Genomic DNA, 17,536 nt, shown 5'->3' on the forward strand with positions numbered 1-17,536 from the left:
AGTCATGTATAAGTGTTAGAAACTATCTTATTAATAACTACTTATGATAATAAGGAAAAAAAAGTTAGATATTAAACACTAACCCCAAAAACTAAACTCGTAGTGTGTGTGTGGCAAATTCCCAAACTCCAAATCCAGGAATAGTTCTCAAAGTTCAGTTCAACAAGTAATAAGGTGAAACGTGAGCAAAGGCTTTTGCAAAACCACCGTTAACTGAAGAGAAAATGTAGAGAGAGAATAGAGAGAAATTATGAAATCCAAATGTTCCACAATGGAACCCATACGACACCTCAGTCACTGATGATCTCCACTGCTTTGTTCCGAAGTATCTGCCACCGCAAAAGGCATTCGAGATGTGGCTGTCCACAGAAATACCTGTTTCCTTCTACAGGTTAATGACAAAGTGGACTCCACTGGATTATTCCAAAAATTCATACGTTGATTGGAGTGACAGACACAGTTATTGTTTTTCGTCCATCGATACAGAGACCAGCAGGCAGTGTGTCTCTCTCTCCCTCTCTCTCTTTTCTCTGACTGAACCAAAACGTCAGCACGTTGTTATCTTCTGCTGTTGTCATTATGACTCCACACGCGCACACACACACTACAGTACTGTGTCTTAAAGGGACATTCACCAAATAGCAACCTAATCTGTAACAGTAGAAATAACAGTAAATTTTTTTATTTAAATGATGAATGGTGTAGATTGCATTACAATTTGGAAACACAAGGATGGAAGAACAAGGGGATATGAAATAGTGTTTTCATCAACAGAATCATTGCTCTTAAATAAGATGCTGAGGCAAAAGGTGGTGAAGAATTTCAGCATTACTTTAAGAAGCAGCTGAATGTATTGCTGACAGCATGTTTTCAATTGTAGTCAAGTAGCTGATTAGCTAGGAAGAGAGATGTTTCCTTTGGTAATTGTGCTTGAGAAACAGGAGCAAGTGAAGAGAATGTTCCTCCTGCCATATTATTCAGTAAGATTGTGGCTGATCTAACTTCTGTCTTCAAAATACTCATTGAATGATTATTCATGACTCATGGGGTTGAAAATTCCAAAGGTTTGTGTTTCTCTAAATGAAGAAATGTTGCCTTGTCTCAGTCTAAGGCACTTTTATCCTGAGGCTGTGCCATTCACTAGCAAAATGGCAACAAATCCTGCAGCAGGAGGATGCATTGTTGCCTGTCCACGACTCGCCCTATTAAGAGTCGTATTAATTATAGAGAGGACTATGGTTGATAACTTTTATATGTAATAGTGAAATATTGGCAAGTGATTTCTCCCCTAAAACCTGTTCTTGGGGAGCATGGATATTACACCAATAAAGAACCTTATTGATGATATTGATGTTCCTTCCAGCTCTGTGTGTGTGTGTGTGTGTGTGTGTGTGTGTGTGTGTGTGTGTGTGTGTGTGTGTGTGTATAATATAAAAGTAAACCAGACCACAGTTTGTTTCAAAATTAATTGTCCTACAAAAACACTCATGAAGCTGCATTATTCCTCAAAACACTCATGAAGCTTCGGAATGGCATGTTTTTTTTCTTCAGTGTAATTGTAATTGAATGTTTGGTGTGTTTACTTAATTATTGACAAAAGCATTCCTGACTTGTTTTAAAGGTTTGACGATGGGTGGTTCACAAATGAGACAGGTGTTGACTTGTTTTGCGCCTTCACCTACGATCTGAACAGAAGCTCAGTTAGAAGCATTCAATTAGCAGTTCCTTTACCATGACTAGCAGTTAGCTCAGTAGTATGTATTTGACTCCAGCTACTAGTTTAATGATTTAGTTTGGATAACGGAAGCTGAAAATTCAGTTTGGTGGTTCATGTTTTGGGGTATAAACTGCATTCTTTTCTGCACAATCTCTTTGGACTACAATATTGAAACTGTCGGAACTATGGAAGTGCTGTAAAATGTAATTCCATTTTGGAGTCCTAATTCCTTAACATAATGGCATAATGTATCTCTAATGTACAATGATTTTGTGTCATACCACATTGTATTTTTACTATAGTCACTTTAAATTGGTGGTAGAGTATGTCCCATTTCCCATACTGTTACTACAGAAAACTCCAGAATTTACTTCTAATTGGAAACATCATTTAGATGTAGTGCAGAATCACTTGTGTGATGATTAGAAAAATATGCTTCTGTTTGAGTAAATAGCCTTCATCTGTTCTGCTGTTAGCTTTGTTTCTTTTTTTAAAAAAACCCTTGTTTGGCTGTAAGTCCACTATTCCACTGCAAGTTCATTCCCTGACAATGGTGTCTGAAAAGCTCGCATTGGACAGAAGAATGATATTCTGAATCAGGAATGGAGAAAAAGGGATTTCAATTACTATCTCATCTGTAATATATGTGGCAGTTCTCCATGCTGATCAGGACATCACTGATATATTCCTCCTGGGAAAAATGACAAAATTCGTCAAAAGTGAAATGACGTTGATGTGCGATACCCAAGAATGGTTTGTACGTGCACTACTTCCCATGACTGATTCACAATATTAAAAAGTGCTAAGTTGAGACCGAGTGGTAAGGAAGAACATGAATGATGTATTTGAGCACTTCCCAGTGATTATGTGAAGAGTAGGGGGAAGACTGTACAGTGTGACAGCTCCAAGAAATGTTGAGGGAGCAGAACCCACCATTTATCCAGGCTTTTTTAAACCCATTCAAAAACCTGTGTCAACTGAGAGGGATCATAGATAGTCCTTCTCAAATCTGACTGCCTTTGGAAATATGTCTTTGTTCCACTTCTGTGTGATGGCATGCAGGCTGTAATTCTAATCAGTATGTCCCCATGGACCTAATCCCAGTAAAGATGGAGGTCAAACAAGGTAGCATCATTGCTCCAACCTTCTTGTCAGTTTTTCTCTCTATCATATTGCATCTCGCATCCAACAAGCTTCCTGCGGCAGTGAAGCTAATCAACTGGATGAATGGGAAACCTGTGTTTTCACTTCTGAATCTGGATTACTCCAACATGGGCCATTGAGCTACAGTACAGAGATGACACTTCCATATGTACATGTTCACAAACCAAGCTCTGAGTTATCATGGATCATTTTATTGCAAGCTTCATTGAAAAAGTCAATGTGCTAAACATTCTCAAAATTACAAACCAACAAACCACCTCCACAACAGTGAATGTACACAAGACCCTAGAAAATATGGATCACTTTCCATATCTCAGGCATTACCAGTCTGTGAAGGCAGACATTAGTTGCCTTCTCCTGTGTGCCATCACAGCCATTGCTGTCTGAGGAAAGAAGTCTTTGAAAATAAAAACCTTTAAACCTTGCACTAAGTTTCTCATCTACAGTGATCTCTACCCTCCTATGTTATGGAGACTTGAATTAACTGAAAAAGGCACATCAAAGCACTGGAGAAGTACTACCTGCATAATTTCTTCAAAATCCTCCTTCCAATGACAGAATAAGAGCACCAATGTTGGTGTTCTTCCTTGGGTCACCACCTTTAGCATTGGAGTACTTACTGTATTCACCCATATGTCATCATCCACATGCCTGACACCAGACTCCAAAAGCAGCAGCACTCTGAGCTCATCAAGGCATGAGCTACCTAGAGGATGGAGAAAAAAAACCTCAGATTTTCTAAGGAGGCTTTGAGAACAAAATGTAACACTTTTGCAACTCATGAGGATCCCTGGCTGGTGACAAATCAAAATGGAGAAGGAGTATAAACAAAGTCACTGAGATCCTTGAGTCTCTTTTGGCTGTATGTTTGTTCCCAGCAAAAACTGCAGAAGTCCATCGCCTCATACTACCCACGTGCAAGCACTTCCTATGGCAGTGTGTCTGGTTCCCATATCGGCCTTGTTAACCATCTTTACCAACCCACAGAACCAGAGTGCAAGCAAGTCATCTTCAACTCTGGGAGTGCTGAAGAGATGAGGACTCCAATCCTTCAAGTGAGCTTGCCAAACTTTTCCTTGGCGTGACTCTCAAAGTGACAATATTTTACAATATCCATTTATAGTCTTTATATTGCAGATAAGTGAATTTAAAACTTTAGAGTAGAAAATGCAATTTTGCTGATAATAACTTATTTGCTGCACTGAGTGGGAAAAGATCAAACTTGCATAACACCAAATGTCTTTGTAACTCCTTATTGGGTTGTGACCCCAAGGTAGGGATCTGCTGCTTTCAACCCTCTGCTCAGAGAATTGGGCATGTCAAAGTTTGAGCTAAGATGTTTTCAAAATAAAGTGCAATTAGGCACATTGAAAAATGGAAGTGTAGTGAGAGGAATAAAAACTGTCAGATTGGGGCCATCTTTCTATGTATCTAATTTCATTTAAAATTGGCCCAACCAGAGCTTTGGCTATATCTTCTTAAAAAAATGTATTTTATAATCTTCCATTAAATTTTATAAAGTAATTTAGTAGTCCCATAGATTCCTAAAAACAAAGTGCAAATGTGCAGACGCCGAGACATCTTTATAATGCAGGCTCCAGTAAATGCCTGTTACAAGTTGTGGCATCAACAGATTGAATTATTTATTTGAAACATTCTGTCATTATACACCATCACTTCAAGAACAGTCTTTTAAATCTATTTTTATCACATTTTCTTCAGAACTGTTTTCACTTAAGGAAAGGAAGAGTTTGAGAAAATATACTTTCATTTTTCAGGCTTGCCTCATGTACAGCTCATTGGTTGCTAGCTAGTGAGTAAGAATGATCCATACACAACTTTGTTTCTCCAACCTAATAACGATGTGACAGGAAACCTAAAATGAGTTTCCTTCCAATTCCTCAAAAAAATTTGTTTAAATCATTTAGAGACTTTATCAAGTTTGAGTGTGTACTTGAGAGGCTAATGTGAATGGGGGAGGGGTAAGCATGGGTATAACTTGTTTTATGGCACATTCATTATATATTTTTAAAATTGCTGTGTGGTTTCCCCTTCATGTTGACTGTAAACCTGCTCAACAAAATTCTGGCCTCTGCACAAGATTTACTCTGAGTAGAGTGAAAATAATTGCTTCCAGGAATGTCAGTCCTCCTCTGTCCACCGTCATGGTAAGATTAAAGTGCAGAATTTCCTGGAAATGCCTAGCAGGTGAGGCAGCATGTCAGTATTTCTGGTGTGGAGCCTGTTTTCACAACTGCCTTTAAAGTCAACATCTTTGCTTGGCTGATGCTGCCTGGGCTGCTGAAAGTTACCTGTACTAATGTTTGCTGTAGATTGTCAGTGTTTTGAGGCAGTGGCTACAACACCTGGATGAAGTAGAACTGTTTTACACTGACAACTGTTGTTATGGAATTATACTTTAATTGTGCTTTTAAACTTATTTTTGATTAAAGCAGGTTGGTTTGGCCGCCTGATAAGTTGACTTCCAGAGGAACCTTTTTTCATCTATTGCTGTTTTTAAAACAAAAACTGAGTAGCATCATGTGATGTGTCATTTATTTGGAACAATGTGGGCCAGATTCTGTTGGTATATCCTTTTCAAAAAAAAGTGTTTCAAGGTTTGCCAGAAATGGCTCAAAAACCTTTTGTGCTCAAAAAGAAAAAAAATGGCAGCAAGATGTTGAGATAATGTGCACCATGTTGACAATAAGTCTCTTTGGCTTAGTGTGTGTCAGCAGCATATGTCCCTGGACTGGAATTCCACATAATAGCTTGTTGAACTGTTCCTGGCAAAATAAACCCAGTTGGCTTCTGCAGAACATGTGTGCTTTCTGATGGTTGTCTTTGGGTCTGTCTTCGTTCTGGAGGAATTTTACTTCAGTAGCTACAAAGGAAAGCATGAATGTTTTTTAAAGGGCTTGATTCTTTATATATAAAAATTATTATTGGAGCCAAAGATTTCATCACTTGTAATGCTTACAATTTTTCTCTATATTTAATCAAAACCATTTGGCTTGGAACTGCTGAGAAAAGATTTTGATGTTACTGATTACTCAATCCTGCTCAAACTCTTAAGGGGCCTTTCTCAAGGAGAGCAGTACATTGTTTAGATGTGGCATACTCCTTTATGTCCTCTATGTAATGTCAGAAGCAAGGTTTCATGAGCACTCTTAGAACATTTTTTGTAAAACTTAGTATGTTTTCTTGGTGCACACCCAGTAAACACCACCTCCTTGCTGGATGCATGTGCACCCATCCTTGGCTTATCAATAGTCAAATTATATCTGTTCAACAATTGTTCAACACTATCTATATACCTAGATAGTGATCAACATCTGTCATTCTGAGAGAACTTTGAATTTTTTGCTTTGCCAACTTCCTATCCCAAAGGTTCTAGCAATAATTGAGTTAGATGACCTGATTAGGTTAAATTGTAATGGTGTTTATGTGGTAGATCCATACTCATTAGGAGCTGGATCACTATTGCTGTAAGGTAGAGAGGAGATGAACTTTCAACCCTATGGACTGTTGGGTTACAATCCAGGCACCGTCGTACACCTACACCACTTGGCTCCTAGAATATCTATTCTTAAAAATATGGTGTCCTATCAGTGAAACAGTTTGGTGGGTTGGAGGTAAAGATGCTTGCACCTTCAGTGTTTTCACTTTTTTGATTTTAAAAGTTTAATATTGTCATTACAGATTTATGGAATCGTGCAATAAATTAGTGTACACACACTTACACCAGAAATTGATTATATATACATTTTTTTTAAGAAAGGAAGATTGTATTAAGAGCTAAGACTACAAGTCACACTGTGACTAAATTAATAATAGTATACTTGTTACTCCTAATGTTGTATATTATGTGTAAGAAGTAGAAGCAACAGTGGGCCATTTGGCCCCTTGTGGCTCATATTGCCATTCAGTAACATTATAGCTGATTTTTTACATCGATGCCAGTTTGCAGCATTAGCACCATATCTCTTACTGTCTAAATAACTGTGGATCTCTTTCCTTGAATATACTCAGTGACTAGGGCTCCACAGTCCTTGATGTCCTTTGAGTGAGAAATCTCTCCTTTTTTCCTCTGTCTTGAATGCTGACCCCTTATTTTGAGACTGTAATCCTTGGTTCTGGACATCCCTGGCAGGGGTAATAACAGCTTAACATCTACCTTGTGAATCCCCTTAAGAATTCTGTATGTTTAAGTGAGTTTATTCTTAGAGTTATTTGTCTTAGAATTATTTGCAAATTTTTTTTCCAAGGCTTAGTGAATTTTTTCTTTAAACTTAAGTTTATTCTGTCCATGTAAAAGTATTGCTGACAATTTCTGCAACAAGATAAATTGAATTTTTACTAGAGCTTTCTTATTAAATTAATTTTTGAGGGAGGGAAACACTGGCATACAGATCATTATTTACGGATTGACTGCTTAACTAACCCATGCTTCAGGAATAAATTTTAAATACCATGCCTTGAGTAAAGGGTCATTTGAGTATTCAGTGGATTGTGAAACATATACTTTCACCCTTCAAAATTATGTGAGATTGTCTCAAGCCAGCTGAAGATCAGAAATAAGTGAAGAGTCTTTTATAGGTTGAAGTAGAAGAAATTCAAGACAGTAAATTATTGGTTTCAAATTATTGAACATAAATCTGAATTGCAGTTCGTGAATTGGGTGTTTTTGAGTCTTTGCAAAACTACTTGTCAAATAAATAAATCTGCCAACTTGCAGCTCTTTTGTCCCATTTTTGCTTTGCTCTGTTCCAATGTAATGAATGAGGAGTTTGTGGGAAATGAGAATTGAATGGGTAGATATATTTTTAAAGCTTCTAGCTGTATATTGAAGTTAATGACCATCTTTATAAAGTGGTATGATTTCAAGATTTAGTGCATTCTTTTGTACTCATGCATGTCAAAGTTCATTTGCTCTGATGCCAGTTATTGATATTATTTGAAGGGACCAAGTAGTCTGATTTTTGCATTACCTTTCATAAGGTGAAACTTCATAATAACCTCAGTTATGCATTTAATGTTAACACATCAAGGTCACTCATTCCAGATGCACACCAAACCATCTCCGATGTATGTCAACTTTTTCCTTTTTGAAACTTCCTTCCTCCATATTCTAATTGTTTTTGAAAAATCTTTATTATCGTAACGTGAATTCTATGCTTCTGATCCAGGGTGCCATTCTTTTATTATGTGAAATCTTAAAAAGTTCATATTAAAAATCACATTATTGTAATCCTTTCATCTGAGAATGTGATTGTTCTAAAATTTTTTTTCTAGGAACTGAGTGTTCAAGTATGCAGTGATTTGCAGTTGAAATGTCAGATTCAAGTGATCAATTGAATTTAAAATTCCTTCCTTTCTCGAGCTGTAATGATAAAATATTCAGTTTAATGTACAAAATGTATTAAGTAGAATTTATTAATTAAGTAGAATGATGCCCAACCTAACTATTGTTTGAAAATAGGTTAAATTAACTTTCCATATAAAAGGAGGGCTTTTTTGTTTGTGGGTTTGCACAAATTATTTAAGCTTCAATTTTGTGTAAGTGTTTTCTATTTCCTAATTTAGGTTATGGTAAAAACTAACTTGTAAAAAGTAACTTTTTCCATTAACCTCTTTCATACACTGACCAACTGAAATTAGCTAAATGTCATGATTTAAAAAGATGATAAAATTTTCTTTCTTCAAAATGCAAAAAAATGGGGGCAGTATAGTGATAGAGTCTGTGGATTGGATTGGAACAGAGTTAAGTACTAAATATTCTCTTCATACTTGCAGTTGAATTTTACTTTTATTAAATTACTTTATCGAATCTCCACTGGTATCCTAGCAATGAGATATTAAAATATTATAAATTTGATTGGAGAGAATCTGAAAGTATTCAACTGTTCAAGGTTTGGAACGAACATAATGGTCAAGACAGGGACAATGCAAGGTTGAACACATCTGGATCTATTGAATGATGGTTGTTGTCAAATACACAGTGGGCATTTGTTGCCTTTGGGTTCAACATACGCTATATTTTTGCTGATGCAGGTAAGCCCTTGGGCACTTTTGTGCTTGTGACTCCGTATCACGTCAACATATCTTTGTCAGTCACATGCCTTCATTCCCAAATTTTCCTTTAAGATTGAATTGTTGGGCAACAAAAAAAAAGCTATGCACTGTTTCTTGAATTTCTGCCCAAATTAGTCATCATAATATGAATTTGGAATTGCTCACACATTCTTGCTGTGGATCCCCTGAGGCCATCCATGTCATCTTGTTTCCGGTGTACAGCAACAGTGCTTGCTTTGCTTTCCCAAAAGTGACAGCTTGTCATTCATATTGACTGTTGCTGATCCATTATTGAGACTCTGAAGCGCCTCAAGGTTTTGGCTGATTAAATTTGTAACTCTCTACATCCTAGTGAGCTTTGGCTGCTGCATTCCCAACCTTTGTAATTACTTGATTTATGTAACTGGGGAAAGAATTCAGAGATGCCTAATTTACTTTGGCATAGAATCTTGACTAATGTACTGAAAGACTGCTGAAGTGGTATTACTATGAAAAATGAATATATACTTCAACATGTAAATTCTTGTGTAATGCTTGATTGAACCTTGTTTTTGATTAATTGTTGACTGCAGTTCATCATGTGAATTACTGCACTGGAAAGATATCCTTAAAGCAAGACTGCAAGGTGACTACTACATCACAATTAATAGTCACCCAGAGGAAAATGTATTAATTAAGGCAAGCCAGCATGGATATGTTAAGGGAAAATCATGTTTAATCATTTGGCTATAATTTTTTGAAAATAAAAAAAGGAAAACTGCAGGTGAATAAATCTCCAATAAAAACAGAAAGTGTCTGAAAATCTCAACAGGTCAGGCAGAATCTATGAAAAGAGAAACAGTTAAAAGTTTCAGGTCCAGAGTCCTCCTTCAAAACTGAGAAAGAGGAAAAACAAGTTAATCCTATGTAACAGAGAAGGTGGGGGAGGGTAATAGGTGGAATAAAGGGAATTTCTTTGACAGGCAAAAATGGCCAGTTCTCATACAAACAGTGAGTTATCTAAAGTTGGAGAATTCGATATTGAATCCTGCAGGCTGCAACATGCCCAGACGGAATATGAAGTGTTATTCCTTAAGCTTACCTTGGGCCTCGTTTTCCTTTTCCTTGTATAGTCCACCAGGCTACATGTGACAGACAAAGAAGCTAAATCTGGTCAAAGCTGCCTCTTACCTGCCACATTATTTCACCCTAATAGAACATTGATATGAATGTGGATAAATATCAGACAAGAGGTATATGGCAAATGGTTGTTTTTTCCAGACCAGAGGAAGGAGAATAGTCCACAAAAGCATCTGTAGAATTCTGTATGCAAACCACAATTTTTAAATTTGTAGATGACATTAAAGTTGGCAGTATTGTGAATTACGACATGAATAGTAATAAATTGCAGCTACATGTAAATAGGCTAGTGAAATGGGCAGATGCATGGCAGATGAAGCTTAATGCAGAGAAATGTGAGCTAATGCATTTTGGTGGAAGAAAGAGAAGAGGCAATATAGAATAAAGGTTACAGTTCAAAAAAAGGAGTGCAGGACCACAGGGACCTGGGGGTATGGGTGCATGTCATTGTAAATGGCAGATCAAGTTGAGGAAGTGATTAAAACGAATACACAATATTAGTTTTATCTATAGAGTGTAAAAGCAGGACCTTTGAAACAGTGGCTTGGGCTCAATTGGAGTATTGTTAATTTTAGCCATCCCATTGTAGGAAGGATGTGAAGGCATTAGAGAGGGTCCAGAAAACACTGAAGAGAATGGAATGAGGAACTTTTGTTACAAGAATAGATTAGAGAGGGTGGGATTGTTTTCTTAAGAGGAGAATGAATAAAGATTTGATAGAAGTATGTAAAATGATGTGGATTTTGGACAGAGTGAGTAGTCGGAGGCTATTCCTTTTGGTAGAAAAGTAGACGACTGGAGGTCACAGGTACAAAATAAAAGGGAAGAAAATTAAGAGTAATGTGAGGAAAAGCTTTTTAACTCTATGTTTGTGAATGCACTGCCTGCAGATGCAGTGGAAGCAGGTTCCATTTCAGGCTTTCAGAGGGATTTGGATAAATAAATGGTGAGGAAAAATTTGCAGTGTTACCAAGGAGGGGCTGAAGGTCAGGGTAACTAGTGAAGTGTTCTGGTGAAGAGCCAATGTAAAATGGTTTCCTGTGCTGCAACTGTTCTATGATTCCATATTAAATTGTGGAAGGATGTGGGGCGGGGAGCGTGGGTGAGGGGAACCAAAATATTTCTAAGTTAAAGTTCCCCTGTCTGGTGTCCATATTTAAATAAGCATTAGTATGATCTATTGGCAGCTTAATCTTGGAACAGCAACAGTATGTTAATTATCTAAGTGATTAATTGCAGTCATTGTATAAATGGAAAAGTCCCTGAGTTGAAGCATGTTTTTAATTGAAATTATGAAAGAAGATATTTTCAGGTATTGAACTTTTTATAAATTATCTGCAAACTGCAAATTGTTTTGTTTGGGGGACGAGATTTCCACCCCCAGCTCCCTTTTAATGATGGAGGAGAGAAGAATACTTCCTTACTTCATTTGCATTGTTCGTTCAAAATCATTTCATGTGGTTAGCCATCTGTTTCTGTGGGATACCCTGAATGCCTTTTTCCATTGCAGGGAATTTGTTTTAGAGGGAATGCTCTCTAATCATAGAATTCTACATCCGAAAAGGAAACTATTGGGTACAACACACTTATGCCAGTATCTACTTTAGTTCCCTGTATATAAAGAAACCTTTATTTACTTTTTACAGGGAAATACTTCAGTGTCTCCTCTTTAATAAAATACTTTGTCTGCACATTTCCAAGGACTTAACATCCTTTCTATTCCAGCTGAGACCCAACTGGGTTGGATGAAGCTGATGGCTGGCCAGCACTTCTATAGTGAAGCACCAGTTAACTTCAGTATATTATGGACTTCAACACCTTTGCAGTGTAGCACAGCATTAAAGAATGTGCTGGAGGTCAGATGCCAGTACATCTGTCTTTTCATTCTATCCCTGGGTTCCCCAATGAGTCCAAGATAGTTTATAATGGTACATAGCTGAGGGGAAGAGTGCACTTTGTGTCTAGCTCCTGCCTCTCCCAAGTCGCAATCCCATTCTCTTGGGGTTACTGACTTTCAATAAAAAGGCAAGTGTAGCTATGCTGTTTGTTTATATTTATTCTAAACTTTATTTTAATATTTTGAATTATTGCACAAGTTGAGTGTTAAATTTATGTCAAATTAAATATTTCAATTTTTAAATATCTCAGATCTTCTGACATTAACAAGCAGTGGGAAGGATCTACTGACAGCATACTCCAGTTCACTAGATATAATGCCCTGCATTATAATAGCCTTTCTGATTATTTTAAGTACCTCTCCATGGCATGACTGTACATGGACTCTTGAGTGTTCATTAAACTCCACTGCTCCCAGCTTTTTAGCTTTTGGAATGTTCTCTAATCTGTTTTTTTGGATCCACAATGGATAAACTTGCAATCACCTATGTGTTGAAATCCATTTGTTGCCCGTTCTCATTATCTGTGAATAACATTTTAATTTTATGTTTTTATTTTTGTGAATGCTTGTCCTTCTGCTTACAATACCAGCTGGTTTTGTCTTTGTTTCTTCAGAAAATTTTTTATGTGGTGCTTTATGCTGTCATCATTACTTAGTAAATTATGATACTGTCCAATAAACCTTTCTACAACAGTCGAAACAATATGATGAAAAAAGCTGAGGGTAAGAGGACTAGTACAATCTTTATGATCAAAGTTAATGAGGTTGAGAGATGGAAATCTAGGAGGATTAAAAAATGGAAGTACCTTGTCATGTTTTTTTACAGTCAATTCTGGTGGCAGGAATGAAAAAATATGTAAAAGAGCTTGAAAAGAATATGTAAGAGGGCTTGAAAAGAAGGAAGAGGTATAAGAAAGTGGTATTGGTGTAACTGGTGAAAGGCAGGATTCATAGAAACCTGCAAGTCAGAAGGGAAGTGGTAGTGGTTCTAAGTGTATTCCTAGATAAGAGAATTATGTCAGAGAATTGGGCATTGGGAGGTGTGTGGGCGATTGGTAATTATGGGGGCAGGGGCAATTATACCAGGATATTGTAGATCAATCCACCTGGTACAGGGCATTCTAATAATCCATAATGAAGAACTGAAAAATTAACGTCAGTACATGAAGTAAATTTAAGACTGGCAGCAAGTTGTGTTTGATGTTATCAGTAGAAGAAAAGGAGTGTGTGCTGATTTTTTAAAAAATCATTTTTATGGACTGGAAAAGCAACGATTTAGGTGATACTTAGGCTTTTCACTAAAGTAAGGTGTATAATAATTAAGGTACTGGCCATGTGAGTAGAAGGTCAGTTGAAGAAGAGCAACCATCGAATAGACTTAAGGGGCTAAATGTGCTCTTATTAATCCAGAGTTCCAATGCCTCATTACAGTGATGTAAAATTGTTTCAGTATAAAATGTGAAAGTAATGGTTTTCATCTGTGAGTTTCTGAAGTCCATGTGGTAAAGGATATTTCACAGTCATAGGCACCATGAATGGCTTGAGCCTGTTCTCAGATTAGTTTTCAAATATCCAGGAATTTCCTGTATTGCATGTTCATATCCTTCTCTTGATAAATAGTATGAAAGAGTAGAAGAATTTGCAAGCGATTCTTCTAAATTTAACAGGCTGCAACATGTACTCCTCTCTAGCTGCTGATATGGTGGTGGATCCTTTATGGTGGAAGAGTTTTTCAGAACACCTGCAACCATACACCTACTGAACTTTTCACTTGAATATTACTCCAAGATCACCCAAAGCTTCAGGCTGCTTGGTGCATGGTTCTGACCCCGGTCCTACTGCTAAACTAAAGGATCATTCCTGTAGAAATAGGGTGTTGATTATGATTAGCAAAGGGAATCGTAGCTGAGGCTGTTGAGGTGGCAGTTGCCAATTCTGTGTGTTGTTTGAGCTATATTCTGTTAAAGATTTCAATTAAAAATGACAAGCACTTCATTTTTTAATGCATTAATTTGAACTATTTAAGTAATGCAGTAGTTTTGCTGTGAGCTTTTGAAATAGTGATGCAATTACACAGCACATTTATCATGTGTAGTGGGAGATGATGGGGGTAACATTTTGGATTTTACCAGTGACCAAACTTTAAACTGGATAAACTAGCTTTTCGGAAGGACTGGATATGAAGTGCAGTTTTTAGCAGCAAACATGTTCTGTTTTTGAGTTTGCAACGCAAGGAATAGGAAGAGGAGAAGGGCATTCAGCCCCTAAGCTATCTCTTCCATTCATTAAAATCATGCCAGATCTTCTACTGCAACACCATTTTCCTGCCCTTTTCCCATATTCCCTTAATTCCTTTAATATTCAGAATTCAGTCCTCCACTGCAAGAATTCCAAAAATTCCCTACCCTCTGAGTGAAGAAGCTTCACATTCCCATCCTAAATGACCTATGGCTTAGTTTGAAACTGTGACCCTTAGTTGTAGATTCATAGGCCGTGAGAAACAACCTCTCTGCATCTACCCATTGAGCCCTCTTAGAATTCTGTAAGTTCCAATGAAGTAGTCTTTCATTCTTCTTAACTCCAGAGAAGAGGCTCAGCCTACTTAACCTGTCCTTGTGGCTGACCTGTCGTGTCAGGAACTAGTCAGGTGAATCTTGGCCGTGCTTTCTCTGCAACAGAAATATCATTTCTTTAGTAAGGGGATAAAAATTGTACATGATACTCTTTTTGTGCAGTCCTACCAAAGCCCTATATGCTTGTAGCAAGACATAATTCCTGAGCTCTGAAGCCTGGTCATTTCAACTCTGCCTCCCATTACAGCATTTTTGCCTTTAGCCATAGTGGACTTTCAGCTATCTGGATGCAGAATTGAGGAATATATTTCATCTTTTTCAGCAGTTGGTAAGCAACTTGACTAAAAACTCAACCTAGTCTTAACTTTGTGTCTGAAGTTTGAGTCATGAATGGTAATGTGGTGACTTCAGTGAAGTAATTATGGCCAGCAGTCAAAGATGCATTTGGCACTACTACCCAAGATGAAATTTTGCGCCATAAACTCTTCTGTGTATTCTGCCATTCACTTTCCTTGAATTGCTTCTGTTTTGCATTTATCCCACCTCTTTTTTGCCTCTGTATTTTCTCTGCTTTAATTGTCTATTTTGAAAATAAAATCGAAGTTTGAAATATGAAACAATAAAATTCTTTTCTGTTCACTTTGCCTTTTAAATTGGCATTTAGACACAAATTCTGAAGGATCTACATCAACACATGACCCTGCCTTTCTTTTCTTCTCAAAGTTAACTGCTGTGTCACCATCATAAATTTTATTTTTGATTTCTGATATTCCAATTTCCACATTAAATGTGAATAGAGGGAGGATTCATAAATATCCTATTTACTGGGGCACTGTAAATGATGTCATAGGTCTGTTGATGATGACATTGGAAAATAGTTTCCTTTAAGAATAGCTCAGTGCTAGGCAAGTGTGAGATTCCTGATTTCCATGATTACTGATTTTTAGGCAATTCATCTGATTTCATATTTTTCTTGCAAATTGTGAGTCCTGTATTGATTGTTTTGAATTGCTAGAACAAACAAATCTTATGTTTATCAGTTATTTCCTCAGTTTGGACAGCAATATTCCTGGTTTGAATTAAAAAGCATAAACAGAAGTATTAAAGTGAAATGTTGTGGATACTGGAAGTCTGAGATAAAATTTTTAAAAATGCAGGAAATATTTGGTTCGGGCAGCATGACTGAGTAGAGAAGCAGAGTTAACATTTCAGATCAATGACCTTTCAACAGAAATGAAAGGTCAAGGGCCTGAAACTTTAGCTCAGATTTTGCTAAATGGAGCCCACTGCCTGTGCTCACCCCATGCTTAACCTGGTTTTGATCTGTAGCCTGAACCTGCTGGTTGAAAGCTGTGTGATGTAATTAGGTTACTTGATGGATCCAGAACAAGCCCTGGCCAAGACATCCCTGTGAATACCTTTTAACAGTTGGCAAAACCATGCCTTCAGCTTTGCCTTCTGCCTTCGGTTTTGATCTTTTGTATTGACCAGAAGCATTCAAAAACTATTTGAAAATGGAATACACTAAAAATGTTTACTTTTCTTTTTTTAAAAAAAAAGGACTAGAACATTCCAGTTTCCAGGCTTTAATTAGAGCTATTTGGTTCTAATTAACTGAGACCTGATTCTTGAAATGAGCTGTGTTAGCTCTGTCATATGAAGAGATTGCCAGAAGGGCAGAGGAAATGGTTCAAGGACGTTCACAAAGCTTCACTGTAAAAAGAATTAATGCCCCACTGACTCATGGGAATCCCTGTCCTATGATCACTCAAAATGGAGGAGGAGAACTTGGGAAGGCATTGAGAATCTTGAGTCCATTTCTCTAGACCACACAGAAGCCTGGTGTAAATAGCTCAAGTCGCACCACCTCCCCAAACTACCCATTCATCTGATCCATAAAGCACCTTCTGTCCTCCTGTGGCAGAGTTTGTGGGTTCTGGATTGGCCTCATTTGCCACTTTGGAACCCACAGAACTAGAGTTAAACAAGTTGTCCTCAAGCCCAAGAAACACTTTGCATTCTGTTTAATAAACCTATTAGAAGTGACCAGTTCATACGATCATTGTGTGGATGTATTTAAAGTATATTATTAGTTGGAAGGAATTTCCAAGGTTCATAAATTATGTTCTCGTGATGTTTCCTTGCTGCTTTACAGTTGAAAAGCAATTTTTGAAACTGCTAGTTTTTCCTGAGTGTAATCCTATGGGCAAATGTCAAAGTCTTCAGAAGATATGTTGAATGTATTTGATTTGTTGGTAATTACTGCATCTGCATTATTTAAAACCTTGACTTATGCAGTGAGCTAAGTGAAGACTTGATAGATTTGGTTCCAGTGCCACAATTTAGCCATAAAACAAAAATGTTGGGCAAAGATTACTGTAGAACTTCTATTGGTTTAATTCTTCCTAAAACAAAATAGCGACCATTCTTCGGGTTTTTACTGTACCTTTTTGGCTTTAGTTTAATTATAAGAACTCATTTCATTGTATTAGAAAGATCAATGTATTCAAAAGTTCTTGGTATTGAAATTGAAGACATTCTCAAATAAATTTCCAGGCTTTTCCTTTCTCTATGGAAGAATGAGCCTCCATTTGTCTTGAAACACCCATATTATTCACATTTGAACTCTTACAGCACATGTTAAATTTAGTTTCAATCTTTAAATGATTTATCTTTTTTTAAATCTTAGGTACATGTATTGGACAGATTGGGGTGAAGTGCCAAAGATAGAACGAGCTGGAATGGATGGTACAAAGAGATCAATTATAATTGACAACAATATTTACTGGCCAAATGGGCTGACTTTGGATTATGAAGAAGAAAAATTATACTGGGCAGATGCTAAACTGAGCTTTATTCACCGATCAAATTTTGATGGAAGCTTCCGGTAAGTGTTTTCTAAAAGAGAAATGATCTCTGAGTACCAATAAACAACTTACAGTCATGGTCATGGAGCAATACAGCACACATACAGGCTCTTTGGCCCAACAA

General features: G+C 37.0%; 1 protein-coding gene across 2 annotated transcripts in view; it reads left to right on the forward strand.

The window, feature by feature from the left end:
* The window catches only part of lrp6 (low density lipoprotein receptor-related protein 6), a 126,654-nt gene that overhangs the window by 39,883 nt on the left and 69,235 nt on the right, over positions 1-17,536 (forward strand). For both annotated transcript variants that reach the window (XM_052030618.1, XM_052030617.1), the window contains one exon: positions 17,235-17,432. In XM_052030618.1, the coding sequence (XP_051886578.1) occupies positions 17,235-17,432 (198 nt within the window). The remainder of the gene's footprint in view (positions 1-17,234; positions 17,433-17,536) is intronic.

The sequence above is a fragment of the Pristis pectinata genome, chromosome 15 (genome assembly GCF_009764475.1).
Source record: "Pristis pectinata isolate sPriPec2 chromosome 15, sPriPec2.1.pri, whole genome shotgun sequence".
Lineage (NCBI taxonomy): Eukaryota > Metazoa > Chordata > Chondrichthyes > Rhinopristiformes > Pristidae > Pristis > Pristis pectinata.